Raw genomic sequence first — 19,871 nt, 5'->3', positions numbered from 1 at the left:
CATCGTTCCAGCTGGACAGAAAGTGCGTGTGCTAGGAGGCGTTAGGATGGGCGCATCCTCAGATCAAACCTCATGTGCAGTAGAGGCTCCAATGAACTCTCCTCTGCCCGGTGGCATCTTCGTAGTACCAACACTACTGGATGTTCCTTATCAGTCCTTCAGCAAAGTTCCTGTTCTTCTCTGCAATATGAGTGCACACGACGTCACACTACACCCAAACCGTGTGATAGCAGAAATGACGGCAGCTCAGTGTGTGATACCTATGAAATCCAATGACACCCCCATCTTGTGTGGTCTTCAGACGTTTGACACAGAAACCCCCCTGAGTGACAAAGTAACATGCAGCCTAGCAGACTCTCCCATTCCAGCCGATTGGAAGAAACGCATCATGGACAAGTTGAATGCCCTACCTGAAGTGTTCGCAGTTGACGACTTAACCCATGGGCGTACCTCTGCTGTCAAACACAGGATAAGACTAAAAGATGAAACCCCCTTCAAGGAGAGGTCCCGACCAATTCATCCATGTGATAGGGAAGCTGTGAAGCAACATATTAGGGAGTTGCTGGAGGCTGGGATCATCAGAGAATCGGAGAGTCCATTTGCTTCCCCTATAGTTGTTGTGAAAAAGAAAAACGGAAAGATCCGACTATGCGTGGACTATCGAAAACTGAACCTGCACACTGTTAAAGATGCCTATGCCCTCCCCAACATCGAGGAAACCTTTTCGGCTCTTAGTGGAGCTAGATGGTTCTCTGTGATGGACCTTAAGTCAGGTTACTATCAGGTGGAAATGGCTGAAGAAGACAAACACAAGACCGCGTTCACATGCCCGCTGGGTTTTTGGGAATTTAACCGCATGCCACAGGGCATTACTAATGCACCCTCAACATTTCAGCGATTGATGGAGAAGTGCGTTGGAGACTTGCACCTGAATGAAGTCTTGGTTTTTCTGGATGACCTGATAGTTTTCTCAGATACCTTGGAGGAGCATGAAACCAGACTGATGAAGGTTTTGAACAGACTCAAGGACTACGGGCTGAAGTTGTCCCCTGACAAATGTCACTTTTTTCAGTCCTCCGTAAGATACCTGGGCCACATTGTAGACGCTAGCGGTGTCCATACTGATCCCGAAAAGACCTCAGCCTTAAAAGACTGGCCAAGGCCCACCAATCGCAAAGAGCTTAAGTGCTTTTTGGGATTTGCGGGGTACTACCGCCGTTTCGTGCAAGGCTACTCAAAGATAGCAAAGCCATTGAATGCCCTCACAGCTGGCTACGTGGCTCCAAGGAAAAGAGGGAAGGACTATAGTAGGCCGAAACCTCAGATGTCAGTGAGCCCCAGTCAGTCTTTTGGAAGTGAGTGGACACAGGACTGTTCAGAATGCTCATTGACAAGTTAACATCAGCACCTGTCTTGGCTTTTGCCAACCCCAACCTCCCTTACATTCTCCACACGGATGCCTGCGGAGAGGGCCTTGGTGCAGCCCTTTACCAAGAGCAAGAAGGGAAACTAAGGGCCATAGCCTACGCCAGTCGAGGGCTGTCCAAGAGCGAACGAAACTATCCAACACACAAGCTTGAATACTTAGCACTGAAGTGGGCTGTGTGTGAGAAGTTCCATGATTATCTTTATGGAGCAGAATTCACAGTTCTTACAGATAATAACCCTCTCACTTATGTGTTGACCTCTGCAAAACTCGATGCGGCAGGCCACCGCTGGCTAGCAGCCCTGTCAACATACCGATTTGAGATAAAGTATCGGCCTGGTAATACAAACCAAGATGCAGATGGGTTGTCAAGGCGCCCTCAGGAACCCTCACCAGAAGACCATGCTTTTCTCGAGGAAAGAGAAAGGATCCGCGAGCTCCGTCAACGTGTTCTGGATGGAGATCACAAAGTGCTTTCAAAGGACACCTTCACTGCCCTTTGCCAAAGACACGCAGTGCGGATGGAGCCCTGTGAATACTTCCAGGAAACCATCGTTTTAGCAGAATCCCTAGCGGTGGCCCCCTCTGCCATTCCCCCAAGTTACACCTGCCTCGCCCAAGGAACAGTTCCAGGGATGTCTCAAGCGGACTGGTATAAGTCTCAGAGGGCAGACCCACCCATAAGGCGCATCATTGAACTCGTACAGAGAGGCTAAGTTAGAGCTACCGGAGGTGAGGGGCTTCCTCAGAGAATGGAACCGACTTGAACTCAAGGAGGGAGTTCTGTTCAGGAGATATGTGGACAGAGGAACAGAGGGCTACCAGTTAGTCTTACCTGAGAAATACAGAGCCAAAGCACTAGAAGGGGTGCATGATGAAGTTGGCCACCTTGGGTTTGAGCGCGCCCTTAACTTGGCCCGCACCCGATTCTACTGGCCAAAGATGGCTCAAGCGATTGATGTGAAGTGTCACACATGCGAGAGGTGCTTCAGAAGGAAAGCAAATCCCGAGAGGGCTGCTCCCATGATGAACATCAGTACAAGTTACCCCCTTGAGTTGGTTTGTATGGACTATTTGTCCATTGAACCCGACAGCAGAGATACACTAAATGTATTAGTGATTACAGACCATTTCACTAAATTTGCTGTGGCTGTTCCCACAAGGGATCAAAAAGCAAAGACCGTAGCCAAGGCACTCTGGGAGAACTTCATTGTTCACTACGGGTTCCCTGCTCGCCTTCACAGTGATCAGGGGAGGGATTTTGAAAGTCACACCATCAAAGAGCTGTGTTCCCTGATGGGAGCAAAAAAAGTGAGGACTACCCCGTACCACCCCCGCGGGAACCCAGTTGAAAGATTTAACAGAACCCTGCTTGGCATGCTTGGAACACTGGAGGACAAAGATAAGTACCACTGGAGAGACTTTGTAAAACCACTCGTTCATGCATACAATTGCACGAGGAACAACACTACTGGATACTCTCCTTATGAACTGATGTTCGGCAGGCAACCGACTCTTCCCATTGACCTTGTCCTGGGACTCCAGCCACAAGGGAATCCTGCCAGGACTCACTCGGAGTATGTAAAGGCCCTTCGAGAGAAGCTTCGGGAAAGCTATGCTCTAGCTGCAGAGAGTGCACGGGAGATGGGGGAAAAGAACAAGACAAGGTTCAACTCCAAGGTCAGAGCTGCAGAACTAAGGGCAGGTGACAGAGTCTTGGTACGGAACGTAAACATCAGAGGAAAGCACAAGCTGGCGGACAGATGGGAGAGAGAGATTTATGTAGTGGAGAAGAGGATGGGAGATGGACCAGTGTACGTTGTGAAGCCAGAAAAGGGGATTGGGCCTGTACGCACCCTCCACAGGGACCTCCTCTTACCGTGTGGGTTCCTACCCATCACAGAGGAGAAGGAAACCGAACAAAAAAGGTCCACTAAGAGGATGAAGTTGAGATCCCGGGAGCAGCCGGTGATGGATACAGGAGGCAACACGCTGAGCCATGAAGAGGATGATGTCTGTAGCAGCTGCGACGAAGAGGAATATACAGTTGTCTACAGGCCCGAAGTCACTGTGATGGAACCTCTCATCGAAACTCTGGAGATGGGAGCCAAGAGGAGACCCTCCAGACAAGAAACAGACATAGATCAGACTCCTACTGCTGGGACCCTAGAAGCTGATGTTGACAGTGTCTGCAGTGACCAACGTGATTCACTCCAAGGTGACTGTCAGGAACATGCAATGGAACCTCTTACCAATGCTGAGCCTGTGGACGAAGATCAACATGAACGGAATGAAAGATCAGACCACTCAGCCGTAGAAGATGTGGCAGCAGCCATCGATCCTGTGTCTCAAGCTGAACAGTCGGGCAACCTAGAGCCACAAGCTGAAGTCAGAAGGTCAAGTAGATCACGGCAACAGCCTGATAGACTACACTATGAGAGTCTTGGGAGACCCCTGATTCTGGCAATTGTTGCATTCTGCAAGAGTTTGGAAGGCCTCCTCCCAGAACCTGAGAGGTGGTAAGCGCATGAAGGGACTCAAGCGTTCTAGGGGGGGAGTATGTAGCCCATGCTATTTTCTTGTCTAGCTGAAACATTCATTATGGACTGTGAATTGGGTGACGCTCCCTGGAAGAGTGTAATTTGTTGACGCTCCCTGGAAGAGTGTAATTTGTTGACGCTCCCTGGAAGAGTGTAATTTGTTGACGCTCCCCTGAGATTTACGTAGTACAGCCTGCTTGGGAGCAGCGTGTTGAAAACTGTTCCTGGCTGCAAGCTAGAGACAGACTATTGGAGCAGTTGGAGAATATTAGAAAAGTGACAAAACGGTATACTTGAACAGAACTACTTGGACAGAAGATGAAAGATAGAGGATAAAGAGAGGATTCCGGTGAGTCATACCGTGTTCATGCTAGCTAGCATTTCCTACTCATTGCTAATATGGAGCTACAGTGTGTAATCAAAAAACAGTCAGGATATTGGATGAAAGGAGAATGTTAACACAGTGATTCTGTTCACTGACATAACAGTGCTGGAACTGGACAAGAAAGAGAGAAGAAAAGACTAGCTGACTTGAAGACCGAATTGGAGGAGAAACCATTGCCAATTGAAAGACTGATAAACAAATTGAAGAATCCTGGTGAGTTAGCAAGTCAACTTGCTAGCTAACTCAAGCTGCATATTGTTGTTTCTGAGTTACAATGTGGTTGTTATTGTGGTTATTGAGCCATACATTGTTAGTGTTGACTGCTATGGTGCAAGGCTGTGCTATGCATGTGAAACCTGCCATAATGTGAGTTCCAGTAAATAATTGTATAGCCTAATGGTATATAATTACAGTATATGATGCTAATCTATTGATGGCCTGTACAATTCTGTGCAGATTGGTTTTTGTTACCCCCTTCAGTGAACACGGATCTGCATCAACTGAAGTGGTCTTCTTCATTGACCTTCTCCACTCACCATCACCCAACGGTCGGCTGGTGACGTTCCCTTTTTGTTTAATTGAGTGCACTCAAAACAGACTTTATTGGGTACCCTTTTTATTAAATGTGGACCATTGCATGGAAGCTATGATGTTGTAATATGTATTGAACCTGGTGAACCCTTTTAAGTTATATAAAAGGTAAAACGTAGATCACGGTGCCTGTGTATTTTTTCTTAGAGCCAGTCTCCTTGAACCTATAGTTGATAGTTGTACCACTGCAGAAAGAACTGATAGTGTTGAATTACAGTAGGTTACACAAACAAATGCACTAACCATCAATATATGCCAAATGATTAGGGCCTATTAGTATTACACAGGGACGCGGGAAGGGGGGGGGGGGTGCGGGGGGTGCTGCAGCACCCCCTCTCAATTATTGCAAAAAATAAATAAAAAATATATAATTTTTATTTTTTTTGCAGTATTTATATATTTGTATATACTGTAACTGTATAACTGTAACACTGTATATTATAAGTTTATCCTGCTCAAAGCACGTCACCATTTTAATATTGTGTGTATTGAGCCGTACTGTATTGTAGCCATTCTCCAATCTGTTAAATAAAGTTTTCATTCATTCATTACACTACTGTATGTACACAATCATACGTGTAAAACCGAGTAGATTTTCGAGTGATGACAGACTGTCACAGACTGATTGAATGACAGGTGAAACAACTAATTGTATTCACCTCCCGTCTCCCGCCCTTCCCACACGCCACGAACAACTGAGCTACTGTGATACAGTGCTTGCGCAGTCAGTCGATTTGAGCTAGTAGTCAGACTTTGCTAGCACAGAATGTCTCACTCGCAGAAAAGATAAATATCAGATTTATTTTCGAAACGTCCCGCCGGTCCCAGTGACAGTCCCACTAAATCTGATAAACGTCAGAGAGAGACAGAGACGACAGGTTCAGCCTCAGCATCAGGTATTGAAGAGTTAACTGAGTCTGTTCCCCTATACCCCCCCTCGGGCGCCAGGGGCTTCCACTGAGGGGTGATGCAAATAGGGATGGGGTGTTATGGCAGCTCATGATGGAAAGAGTGCGCACCGAGTCTGATCCAGAGTTGAAGAATTGGCTCCAAAAGAGAGACAACTGGATGTCCAACAACATCCAAAACGAAATCTTACAGCTGCTTGCCCATGATATTCAGCGACAAATTAGAGGCAAAGCATCCAAAAGCCCAATCTTTGGCTTGAGCGCTGACGGAACCACTGATGTCACTCACTGGAAAAGAACAATTCTCGTGTAATATACTGTTAGCCGATGACAACTTGGAAGCTCAGAACTTCTTTTGGGGTTTTTACAATGCCCGGCCCAGACACAACAGCCGAGACGCTGTTTTTGTGTATAAAATACTTTTACGCCTCGACCTGCCCATGGAGAGGCTGATAGGATACTGTTTTGACGGGGCCAGGTACAGGCTAGACCAGGGGTTCCCAAATTTTTCAGGCCGCGACCCAAAAAAAACGGTGTCAGAGAGCCGCGACCCCCACTATTATAGGAGGTAAAAAAAAATTATTTTAAATGGAAATGTATGGTTGAAACATGCAAACGTTCAAACGCACACACACTAATAAGCATTGGAGGCTTTTAACCAGGGCCGGACTGGGGAAATCATTCAGGCCAGGAAATATAGCCCCAGTCAGGCCACTTTTTAAGCAGGGGGTCTGGGGGTCCCCCACCAGGAATTTTTTTGTTACAAAGACTTAATTTCCTGCATTCTGGTGCAGGCATTTTTTTTATTTGTACCCTTTAAATGCCAGTGTTTGTGATGGCATCACAACTTATTGTTAAAAAACAGGCTAGCATATGTATGATTAGCAACAACACAGATTTTTATGGATTTTCAGTTTTTTGTAATTGATAAATACAATATTTTATTCAACTTCAGCCCTGATCATAACACCACATATTCATTTTATAATTCTAACCCTTTAAATGCCAGTGTGTGTGATGGCATATATTTGCAATATATCAAATGCAAAGTACATTTTTCTGGGGGGGATTATTACAGGCTAGCATGTGTCAATGATTAGCAGTTTTTCGTAAGGATCCCGCCTCCACCAATCACATGCGGCTCCCTTTGTGTGTGTGTGAGAGCAAGAGAGAGAGAGAGAGATAGTTCTCCAACTTGTGTGAGTTGCAGTGATCTCCTGGTTGTTCCCCACCTAGGTTATCTAACTATTGCGCTGGTGCAAATAGAAACACTGGCCTGGCCTGCTTCTAAGTTCAGTGGCCTGACTGCAAAAAAAAAAAAAAAAAAAAAAAAAAAAAAAAATCTGGCGACCCCCCAGCACCCCCTGCCGTTTTATAGTTCCTGCGTGCCTGGTATTACATATATATATTTTCTTAAATAACTATTTATCAATTAACAAGTCCGAGTCCTCGTCTGCACCTTCAGAGTCCGAATGCAGTCAATGATCGAGTCCAAGTCCGAGTCGAGTAACGAGTCCTGAAAATCAGTCAGAGTCCTGAACGAGTACTACAACACTGTCTCCAGTATAACTAAGCATTACCAGCAGCACAATGTTGCATGTTAATCCCAAGAAAGACAAAACATGACCATGACCATGTTCCAGAGAATGTGTTCGACCTGAGACTCTGGTCACAACTATAAACCACTGCTGTTGGATGAAATCCTTGTTGTCTCTAAAAAGCTTTTTTTTTTTATCCACTTTTTCTCCAATTTTCTATATTTTCTCCCATCCCAATTTCGTAAACATCCAATTCAACCCTCCCCTGTCACGAACGCAGTTTCTTGCCTCCCACAAGCCGGCTGCAATGTGGACTAAGTCATACATAGCACAAGTCCCCTCTGGTACTTGAGGTAACAGCAGTCGCATCTTTTCACCTGCGCAGCTCGATCTCTCAGTGGCGAGGAGTAACGCGTGGGAGGCTCACGCTGCCCCCGACACTTCCTGATTCTACTGCGCAGGCGCACCAACCGACCTGTAGGAGTCGCTGTCCACAACGCCCGATCCCCACCCATCAGTTTCCCACCCCCTAATACGGCCAATGTGTATTAGTACGGACAACCAGCTAAACTGAAAGCAAATGTGGAGCGCTGGGCTCGAACAGGCAAGCCCAGCGTCTCCAGATTTCGTGGCGAGCACCTTGTCCACTACGCCACGTAGCCGCCCGTTGTCTCTAAAAAGCTATAGCTTTTCAGGAATGACTGAAAAGAAATGTCCAAGTGATACCCATCCATTTTCTTTAATACATACATGCTTTTGGGTTCACATTATGGTATAGACTATAGGGCCACTGCTTTGACTCTGCAGGAAATCTAAAGAAAATCAAAATTGATAATTTTGAGGTACAGGTGTATGCACCGAATTGGGAGATATTATCTCTAGACATCAATCTTAATTAGACACACAACCACTTTTATAGTCCCCTCCCGCCCCGATGATCAAACACACTTGGGACCGTGTAGTAGTAGCCAATCACTAGACTGTCCATTCGAGTCCCAGTCTCCTCTTAGCCTGCTGGATATCCACAGTCTCGTTCAGCTCCTTGATGTCCTGGGTCGTACCGCACATGTAGTTGGGCATCTCGGCGCCGGTGAAGTCGTGCGTCCGGTAGCTTGGCCGCACGCCCTGGAAGACGGGCCCGAGACCGCCCCCGATGCCCCCCCGGGCCGCCTTCTGGAGGGGCAGCACGTTCCGCTGGGCCGCGGCCGCCGCGTGGATCACCTCCTGCGCATAGCGCTGGAAGTGCTGCTCCTCTTCCGCGGTGATCTCTGCGTTCTTCTCTTCAAAAAGCTGCTCGTCCTTCCTCACTTTCTGGGTCTGGGCACACTTTTCAGCCTGGATACGAACAGTTGGTATTATTATTATAATATATATATATATTTATTTTATTATTTTTATTTTTATTATTAATTTTTGATTGATCTCTTTTCCATAAGGTTAACATGCTTTTTGTATTTTGGGGGGGGGGGGGGGGGGGGGTATTTTATTTATTAACACAAATAGTTGAACAAAAGGGGGGAAAGTAATAACCATATTGTGTAGGAGAAGTTTAGAATTCTAGGGGCTTATAGAGAACTTCCCGGTTTTGTAAAATCAAACATACAAAAATATACATATTATTTCAAAAATACCAGTAATACATTCAAAAGATATGTGTAAATGCAAACATACATACATACACACAGTACATACATGCTACATACAATGCTTGCATTATCCAGTTCATATACATACATACATATGTTTCCCTACAAAGGCCAAAATAATTAAATAAATACATATAAAAACAAGCATCTTGTGTTTTTCTGAATGTATTTAAATGTTTTAAAAAGCTGTGAAAATAATCTGAATCTAAAACAGTTTTATTTACAGTATTATTGAAACACCTCATTTATCAAGCAAAATACATACAAATGTGTGTGTTTTTAAGGATACACGTGTTCTTCCTGTACCCCAGGAGGACAGTGCGGCCATTGGACAGAGAACAGTCTGTGATGTCACTGGGATGTCAAATCTGAGGCCGCTGCTCCGTACACACTGATCGGCACAGCACCCCCTACTCAAAACATCTCCCTGCGGGTATGATGCCTACAATGGATAGAATCCTGGGGGGGGGGGGTAGAGCAATCGTCTGGTAATCCGGAGGTTCCCGGTTCGATTGCCGCTCCTCCCGGGCAGTGTGTCGAAGTGTCCTTGAGCAAGACACTTAACCCCTAACTGCTCCCGATGAGCAGGTTGGGCACCTTTGCATGGTCGCCTCCGCTGTCGGTGTGTGAATGTGTGAGTGAACGGGTGAAATGTGAGGAACAAATTGTAAAGCGCCTTGGATAAAATCTGTTATATAAATGCAGCCATTTTTACCATATAGTCACACAGTAAACGTACTGTAAGGGCCAAAATGAATGGATTTAAGGTGCAATGGATTTATGTGACCATGGGGTGGCGCTTCTGTTATTTAAGCGCCAGGTACACGGGTGGCGTTAGGAGTTTGACCCGGAAAGGGCAAAGGTTTTTGACCTCACCACGCACGACGCAACACGCAGGTTAACGCAGGTCACAGGTCGCTGTTTTGAACACGCCGCAGGGCGAAATGTTTGTAGGTAATTAGTTATTGTATTCATTATTATTTAATCAGTTTAAGGAACAAAAGCCAATATATCCTGTTTGCACGGTGAAGCAAATAAATATCATTTTCCAAGAAGACCTGCCTGCATTGCATCATTGGGACATGGACGGTTTGGTATCAGACCAAACAAAATAGAACGGCGCGTCGGGCAAAGGTTTTTGACCTCACCACGCACGACGCAACACGCAGGTTAACGCAAGTCACAGGTCGCTGTTTTGAACACGCAGCAGGGCGAAATGTTTGTAGGTAATTAGTTATTGTATTCATTATTATTTAATCAGTCTAAGGAACAAAAGCCAATATATCCTGTTTGCACGGTGAAGCAAATAAATATCATTTTCCAAGAAGACCTGCCTGCATTGCATCATTGGGACATGGACGGTTTGGTATCAGACCAAACAAAATAGAACGGCGCGTCAGCCAAGTCTATCTACGGGATCAAATTGCTCAGTAGCTCCGTATAAGACGGGAGCTCCTTTAATACATACCATTTGGCCGACGTATAGGTCATGGAGATCCCTCCTGTCCGCTTTCATCTTCTGAGCCTTCAGCTGCTGCATCTCCAGGTATATCCCGTCCGCCTGTTTCTTGTCCTGCAGCGCGTCCCGGGAGCGCTGGCGGCCGGCCGCGTCCCTCTGCTCCTGTGTCCGTCTCTGGTGGAAGACGGCAGAGGGGTGACGGTCAAGTCAAGTCATTTATTTATAAAGCACGTTTAAGAACTCAAGAGCCAACCAAAGTGCTGTACAATCAAAGCATAAAATGTCATAATATAAAATACAAAAATACAAAAAGGCACAGCAGGACTGAATGAATGAATGAATGAATGAATGAAAACTTTATTTAACAGATGGCAGAATGGGTACAATACAGTACGGCTCAATACATACAATTGTTAAGGGGATGCAGACCTGAGAAAGACGTTTGTCTTGTTTCCATCAGGGTCCCCCATTTTCAATTCATATAGACATTTATGACATACACAACATACATGACATTTATGGCATAGGGACATATAGGTATTTAGTACTGATACATTTGTGACAAGCGGTATTCAAATATACAGTACTGTTACCCCTAGATCCGGACAGAGTATATACATATGATGGGGAGGGGACTGTACATTAGGAGGGGGTGGGTGGGTGGGAGGGAAATATACATACGGCGGGGAGGGAATATATACATGCGGTGGGGAGGAGACTGTCTATTAGGAGGTGGTGGGGGTTTTGGGCATTTACGGTGGCCAGTTTCGAATTGCAGCCTCCCGTAGGTGCTCTTTAAGAGCGGTTTTGAATGTGGGCAGGGATTCACATTCCTTTACAGCTTTGGGTAGGGTGTTCCACATTGTTGTGGCATAATTGCGAAACGTGTTTAGTCCCTTGTTTGAGCCGAATCTGGGTTTAACATGATTTGTTGAGCTTCCTCTGGTGTAGTGGTTGTGGTATTCACTGACCTTTGGGAAGTATTTTGACATGTACATGGGCACCCCGGTCGTATAGTGTATCTTGTAGACCAGGCCCATTGCAAGTTGCTGTACTCTGTCGTCTACTCTAAGCCATCCTAGGTTGGCAAAGTGGGCAGGGGTGAGGTGGGTTCTGGGGTTCAGGTCAAGTAGTAGTCTGACCAGTTTGTTTTGTGATGTTTGTAATTTTGTTTTAAGCGCCTTTGAGGTGCTTTGGTACCATGAGGTGCACGCATAGTCATAGTACCCTTGAATGAGTGCTCCTGCCAGAGTCTTCAGGGTATTCTTGTTTACCAGAGAGGAGATCCGGTACAAGAATCTAGTTCGTTGGTTGACTTTTTTTATTACATTGGATGCCATTTTGTCACAGGAAAGATTTGCCTCTAGGATGGAACCCAGGTAGGTAATTTCGTCTTTCCTTGTGACAATATTGTCACCCACTGTAACTGAGAAGCCGTCGGTCTTGCTGAGTTTGTTATTTGAACCGAAGAGAATGGACTCTGTTTTGCCCATGTGTAATGATAGTTTGTTATCAGCGAGCCATATGCAGATTTTGCCTAGTTCCGTGCTGAGGGTTTTTTCAACCTGCAACTTGTTCTTATCAGAGACCAGCAGGGCTGAGTCGTCCGCAAACAGGAACAAGTTGCAGTCACAGGCTGACGACATGTCATTTGCATAAATTAGGAAGAGTAGCGGTCCTAGTATGCTTCCTTGTGGAACACCACAGCTCACTGTGAGGGGGGGGGGATAGAGTACCGTTTACCTCTACCATCTGTTCTCTCCCCTCCAGGTAGGATTGCATCCAGCTCACTGATAAGCTATCAAAACCAATTGCTTTTAGCTTGTCCATTAGAATGGAGTGATTGACAGTGTCGAAGGCCTTTTGTAGGTCCAGCATGACCATGCCGCAGTATTTGCCCGCGTCCACCTCTTGTTTGATGTGGTCGTTCAAATAGAGGAGGTATGTGTCAGTGGAGTGGGACGTTCTGAAGCCAGATTGGAATTCGTAGATTAGATTTTTTTCCGCCAGGTACTTTTCGACTTGTTCGTAGACTATTTTCTCCATGACTTTCGAGATGGAGGTAAGAATAGAAACAGGGCGGTAGTTGCCTGGGTCTAATTTGCTGCCCTTTTTGTGCAGAGGGGTCACTCTCGCAATTTTGAAGTCCTTGGGGACAAGACAGTACATTCAGAGAACAGGACAACAGTAGGCCAACACACTGATAGGGAAGCACAAAGTACAATATAGCACACAGGGGACAGAGGAGCACAAGAAGAGATACAAGGGGGGGGGGGGCAGGATAAAATTGCATGGGAGTGTGTGAGTTAGGGTGTGGGGAAATCAGGGTTTATTAAAGGCTAGGGAGTACAAGTGGGTTTTTAGTCGGGCCTTAAATGTCTCCAGCGAGGGGGCAGTTCTGATCTCCAGGGGTAGCTGGTTCCACAGCTTGGGAAGACGGTCACATAAGTCAAGTCATGTCAGCTTTATTTATATAGCACGTTTACTATGACTAAAAGCCAACCAAAGTGCTTTACAGGTACTGTAGGACACAATAAAAAAAACACGTACAATACAGTAACAAATAAAATACACTAAAATGACAGTAAAAAGTAAGGAACAAGAGCAAGGTGCAATATAAAAAGAGAAATTTATTAAAAAAAATCCAGAGTAACACAAACGACTGCCGTTGGGACGAAATCCTTGTGTCTCTAAAAAGTTAGCTTTTCAGGAATGACGCTGAATAATTCTTGTTTTTCAAGTGATACCCATACATTTTCTTTTATTACCCACACGCTTTTGCGTCGTTTTCACATAATAATGGTAAGGCCACTGCTTTTACTTTTCATACAACTGCAGCGATTTGAATATAGGTTATGAATAGTTGTGAAGAACACCTGCTGTTTGGTGAAAAATTTACCTCTCAAGATTGTTAGATTCTGGCAAACCACAATCAGCCACTTATCACCTCTTTATCTGTTGGCTCGGGTAGTTTCTGCGTTGTGTTTTATTTCTCCGACGTCTTCTCATACTGGCTGTACATCGTGGTCATTCCCCTTTAATGCAATCCGTAATCATAATTCACACCGTCAGACATGTTACCTTTCTTGGAACCCGTTGTTTATTACATAAACAAAAGCCTCAGATGTTACCCATCTCGTATTGTCCTTGAAAAGTCTTTGATGGAACACTAAATTCATTATTCTATCGTCTTGTCTGCTGTTAGTCCAATGGTGGCTGAGGCCTCATCGTTAGCCAAAACCCTTCACTGTTAGCCGAAGCTAATGATGAGGTGTCACTCCTCTCCCCCACCCAGCGAGGGTGGAGAGGGATGAAAGTCTCTGATCAACGTGTGCGCTATTCGGTGTGGTTTTTTTCTCATTCTAACTGTACCCGGAAGAAAACTCCATTATATTATCTTCGCCATAGCAACGACAGGCCCCGCCCCTCTTCTTGTTACCATGTGACGCTGCCATGGCAACTGCTTTTAACCTTTAGTATGGTTCGATGTCAAATTCTGCATAGTTCTCTCTGACCAAATCTGCACTGTTCCCTATCAGTGTTTATGTTTAACAACCTTGGCATGCACACACTCTCTCTCTGACCGCCTCCTCCTCCACCACCTCTACCTCTCTGAACTGGCTGCTCTCAGATGGCTACAAGCAGTGCTGTCTTCGACCACAGCTATTTGACCCAGATCACTATAACAACCGCTCAATTGTTGATATTATCCCCCCCTAGTTCTCTCTGTTCCACCCAGCTGATAAAGGCCCTCTGTCTGCACAGTTTTGGCTGGAAACACACATACATGATAATGATGGTGATGATGATGATGATGATGATGATGATGATGATGATGATGATATTATCCTCTTAAAACTCATCTCATGCATAGGTTATAAACCAAATGCAAATCATCGATTTCCTTCAAGATGAACAAAAAAAACAGTTCAGTTCTCACTCTGACACAGACTACATTATGCCGTTTTAATGGATTTCATGGGCCGTAGGTCATCAGACATTATAGGGGACTTCTTATGGTAAATGGGTTCTTCTACCTTTGTATGGATTTGGTCGTTTGAAATGTTATTTAGGTGCTGTAGTCAAGCGCCTTAGGGGGATATGAGGCTAAAAGCACCAGATATGAGTCTAAAAGCACCAGATGTGGGGCGCCAGGGTGGTGCACCCCGTACAGCGCTGCGGTGCAACGTGGCCGTCCCGGGTTTGACTCCCGGACCCGGCGACCTTTGCCGAATGTCTTCCCCTGTCTATCTCCCATTCTTCCTCTCTCTCTCTCTCTCTCTCTCTCTACCGGACTGCCCGGTAGCAAAAACCAATAAAAACCTACCAAAAACATAATAATAATAAAAGCACCAGATGTATAGCCCAGGGCGTGCTCCAATGATTTAGCGAGGCCGACCGGAGCCAGCAACCCCCTGGGGGTCGCCATGGCGGCCAAATCCAATATGGCCACCACCCGAAAAAAGGTTTTGGCTATATAACTTTTGAACCAGATGAGCTACAAACTTTTCTTTAAGAAGTGACACTTTCCATGTTTCTGAAGTGGGATGTTGGATTATTATTATTGTGCTTCACTGCGTGCAGAGCTCCTCTCTGGTTCCAGTCAAGTTGTCCCGATATTAAAACAGTGATAATGAATCAAAGAAAATAGCGCCCCCTTTGAGCATCTCAACGATTCAACAATTCTGCACCCCCTGACACTCTCTGGACGCCCCCTGGGGGTGGTACCTCCCCTGGCCTGACACTCTCTGGTACCGCCCCATGACAATCTCTGGACGCCCCCTGACACTCTATGGTACCGCCCCCTGACACTCTCTGGTACCGCCCCCCTGACACTCTCTGGACGCCCCCTGGGGGTGATACCTCCCCCTGACACTCTCTGGATGCCCCTGACACTCTCTGGTACCGCCCCATGACAATCTCTGGACGCCCCCTGACACTCTATGGTACCGCCCCCTGACACTCTCTGGTACCGCCCCCCTGACACTCTCTGGTACCGCCCCCTGACACTCTCTGGTACCGCCCCCCTGACACTCTCTGGTACCGCCCCCTGACACTCTCTGGTACCGCCCCCTGACACTCTCTGGTACCTCCCCCTGACACTCTCTGGTACCAACCCTGACACTCTCTGGTACCGCCCGCTGGTGGTGGTACCGCCCCCTGACACTCTCTGGACGCCCCCTGGTGGTGGTACCGTCCCCATTGAGAACCCCTAGTGTAGTAGAGCAGTGTTGTAGTACTCAAGTCCACAGTGATTTTTCAGGACTCGTGACTCTACTTGGACTTGAGCATCGACTGCATTCGGACTCGGAAGGTGCAGACGAGGACTCAAGACTTGTTAATTGATTTTTTCCCCCCTGTAATAGGCCCTAATCATTTGGCATAAGATATTGATGGCTAGTGCATTTTGTTTGTTGCTATTGTGTCACAAAGTAAATAAACTCCCTTTGAAACGGTGACCGCAGCTGTGTCATTTATGTTTAATGTAGACCTTTTTTTTATTTGTACGTCAGCTCTTTGACCGCCAGAGTGGAGTGGACTCAACCTCGATGACTTGGGACTCGGGTAAACAGGGACTCGACTCGGACTCGAGATTTAGTGACTCGACTACAACACTGGTGTAGAGTGTCATGCTTTACCATGGCTTCTCTGTGTACGGCGATGGAATCCAGAGTGGCCGCCCTCCCCTCGTCTTCCCGCCGCTGCCGCAGCGCCCGCGCGGCTTCCTGCTCGTCGACGGCCTTGGTGAACAGCAGCTCGTCCTCGACGACCGTCTTCTCCAGCTGAGCCGTGAGCTTATCCACGATCCTGTCCTTCACCTCCTGGGTCGCTCTGGAGAACAGGAGGCAGAGGACATACCGTACCGTGGTTTTTGTGTACCGTTACACCCCTACTGTATATGTAACTGAAATCCATTAAGATAAGATAAGATATTCCTTTATTGATCCCCTTGGGGGAAATGTGGGTGTCATAGCAGCATGGGGGAGGGGGGGGGGTATAGGTGTGGGCAAGGTAATAGTAGAAAGACATAAATATAGGCAATAAGATAAAAATATGAGAAAAATAGACAGTGAAGAAAAATTACATTCCAGTACAAATTACATTAAATTGTAAGAAACTTAAATGTGGGGGGGGGGGGCAGCCTGGCTGTCAGGAGATGAAATAATATGAAATATATGAAATGTTTTTGTATTCAATTTTTTTTTTTTTGCAAGGCTACCGGGAGCTTTGTGCGTCTGGCGGGGGCTTGTATGGAACATGCAAGAATTTAAATTGGCGCGAAAGTGCAGCTGCCACCATGTGTTTTTATTTATTTGCTAGCATGGTCGTTAAATTGGTAAATAGATTTACCTGGCGATCTCTGCCTCTTTGTCTTTCCTCAGCTTCATCATCTTCCATTTCGCAGACGCAAAAAGTTGTCTTTGTTTCTCCTCCACCTCTTGGTGTTGTGTGTCTATGGCTCTGATGACGTCTCTGTTGGAGACGTGGTCCTGTGAATATATCAAGACGCGTTTAGGTCACTCTCGTGTTTATTTATTCTTACCATACTGTATATATATATATATATCCACATACCTGCATATAATCCTTTTTACATATCTGTAGATACTATATCTATATTATCTGTACATATTCCTTACCTATCTTACTAGTTACGCTGCTGGTCAGTATGACTTACTGCCATAGTGTCTTTATACCTGTATCACTGTACATATTAATACTACAACTCTGTACATACATCTGATTAGCACTATTACTCAGTAGTACTCATTTATATATTTTATACCCAGTTTAATCACCTGTACATTGTATATTACTATTACACTTTACTGTTACATTTGCACTCTGGTTGGATGCCAAACTTCTTTTCGTTGTACTGTACTTGTGCTGTATGATGCTGCTGTATGATGACAATACATTTGAATGTAATATAATCTTAATAGATAAATAATAGATCATATATAATATTTTCATTGTATTGTACTTGTGCTGCATGATGACAATACATTTGAATCTAATCTAATCTTAATAAATAATGGATAGACCGACATGCAATGCTAGGGCTGGTTCTGCATGCATCCCATATCATTCTCATGAGAAAAACACATTTTCTATCACATTCCATATAAGTGAAGGTCATATTAAAGGTGGGGTAGGCAAATATAGTTCAGAATCATTTTGGTAATATTTGGTGAATTTCTCACACTTTGAGTGCCAACGACGAGAAATCTCATTTTTAATCGCAATTTTTTTAATTCAATCTAGCCTCACGTTACCAGTGGGGATCTGTCTGAGCTTGAACAGGGAAAATACCGCCCCCTATCGTCTCTCCGGATGGTATTGCACCCCATTGGATTGGACTGAATGAAATGGATGGGAAAAAAAATAGTCCGGATTCCACATTTTACTTGTCAGGCATGTAATCCGAGCCAAACCCACTCATTGCAGAGCCGCAGAACAGCGTGGAATATGTGTTTCGACCAGTGGCGTCGCGTGGGTAAAATAACAGGGGAAGCCAAAAAAAATTTATAAAAAAAATATTATTAAATATTTTTATTAATATATATATTTTTTTTTTAAGTCAAGCAGTCACCATGTACACTACAGTATGGCTCGGCGGCCAGTCAAACTTTATTTTTATTTATTTAACAGATTGCAGAATGGGTACAATACAGTACGGCTCAATACACACAATTGTATAAGGGGATGCAGACCAGAGAAAGACGTTTGTCTTGTTTACATCAGGGTCACCCATTTTCAATTCATAGTGACATTTATGACATACAAGACATCATGACATTTATGGCATAGGGACATACATGACATACAGGTATTTAGTATGGTTACATTTGTGACATATACGATATTCAAATATACAGTACTGTTACCCATAGATCCTGACAGAGTATATACATATGATGGGGAGGAGACTGTACATTAGGAGGGGGTGGGTGGGTGGGAGAGAAATATACATACGGCCGGGAGAGAATATGACGTCTAGAGTCTAGACAAACAAGACAAGACAAACGTATTTCTCTGGTCTGCATCCCCTTAACAATTGTGTGTATTGAGCCGTACTGTATTGTACCCATTCTGCAATCTGTTAAATAAAGTTTTCATTCATTCATTCATTTATTCATTCATTCATTCATTCATTCATTCATTCATTCACGTGTCTGTTGTGCGGCGCGCCCAGCCATCAGAGCGCTCCTACTGTAAAATGAGGAAGCAGCCATTTCAGCCTCAGTTTTACTCGTTTATAAAAATGATTTAAAATGTTTATTAGCAACGCCGAGCTTTCAAACCCCGCCGCATCTGTGTGTGAAACCCTAATGGAACGCTGGGTACCTTTGACATTTATATCCGATATATTTTGGACCCACCGCTAGCTTTTAAGCCGTGCTTGATGGTGCACATTAACCTGGCTACTGTAAGGGATAACCTTATCCCTCGTGAATTCTTAATTGATATAGTTGTGGACCAGTCGATCAAAGCGCGGAGACAGAGTATTTCAAAACGGAGCTTTTATTCACAGAGAAGAAGAACAGTCACCCCGCGCGGGCACATCCTCTCGCACCACCTGTAGAAGAAGGAAGGCAGAATACATCACACTACATGTCATTTATACAGAGGAGGAGGGGAGGGGTGTGTGTGTGTATGTATTTGTGTGTGTAGTATGTGTGTGTGTGTGGTGTGTGCTTGTCTGTGTGTGTGCTTGTGTCAGAAGAAGGGGGGCTAGGGGGTAATGACTTCCAGATGTAGAGAGGGAGACAGGCCCCTACAAGGGTGCAGCCGTGTGTGAGTGTGTGTGTGTGTGTGTGTGAGTGCTTGTCTGTATGTGTGTGTGTGTGTGTGTGTGTGTGTGTGTGTGTGTGTGTGTGTGTGTGTGTGTGTGTGTGTGTGTGTGTGAGGCCGGATGTAGGGAGACAAAGAGCCATGGCCCCAACAAGGCATGCACATCATGGAGAGATAATGGGAGCTCAGATATATAAGATATTAGACATCAAATATTACTAGACATCAATTAACTAAATCTATCAATTCCCCCTTTTGACATATAAATCCATATGTCAACACAACAGTTCATTGATGGATCTGTACCCGTCGATTGTCACCTCATTACATGCATCACATCCAATACCAGACGGGATATCAACACCAGGAGAGCAGAGAGAGATATAGAGGGAGGGGGGGGAGCGGGAGAGAGAGAGAGAGAGAGAAAGAGAGAAACACAGATTTGCAATTTTTCCAGACGATACACGTAACCCCGTTGGACCCCCCTTACTCATTCACCTAACCCAGAGGAACCCACCCCTCTATTACAGTGCACCCCTGGTCCCGTCTTCTAGGGCGTGGGTCTCCTCCTGAGCTGGTTCC

At 45.3% G+C, this 19,871-nt stretch overlaps 1 protein-coding gene across 1 annotated transcript in view; it reads right to left on the bottom strand.

The window, feature by feature from the left end:
- Nucleotides 1-8,363: 8,363 nt before the first annotated feature.
- The window catches only part of cfap210 (cilia and flagella associated protein 210), a gene marked incomplete at its 3' end in the record, with an annotated part of 58,643 nt that continues 47,135 nt past the window's right edge, over nt 8,364-19,871 (bottom strand). Inside the window, exons 6-9 of the mRNA XM_084314355.1 lie at nt 16,845-16,984; nt 16,133-16,325; nt 10,503-10,667; nt 8,364-8,723 (exon numbers count right to left, since the gene is read on the bottom strand). Coding sequence (XP_084170481.1) covers nt 8,364-8,723; nt 10,503-10,667; nt 16,133-16,325; nt 16,845-16,984 — 858 coding nt within the window. The remainder of the gene's footprint in view (nt 8,724-10,502; nt 10,668-16,132; nt 16,326-16,844; nt 16,985-19,871) is intronic.

The sequence above is a fragment of the Notolepis coatsorum genome (assembly GCF_963971535.1).
Source record: "Notolepis coatsorum genome assembly, chromosome: 5".
Lineage (NCBI taxonomy): Eukaryota > Metazoa > Chordata > Actinopteri > Aulopiformes > Paralepididae > Notolepis > Notolepis coatsorum.
The sequence above is the reverse complement of the archived record's forward strand: the minus strand, read 5'-3'. Positions and strand labels throughout refer to the sequence as shown.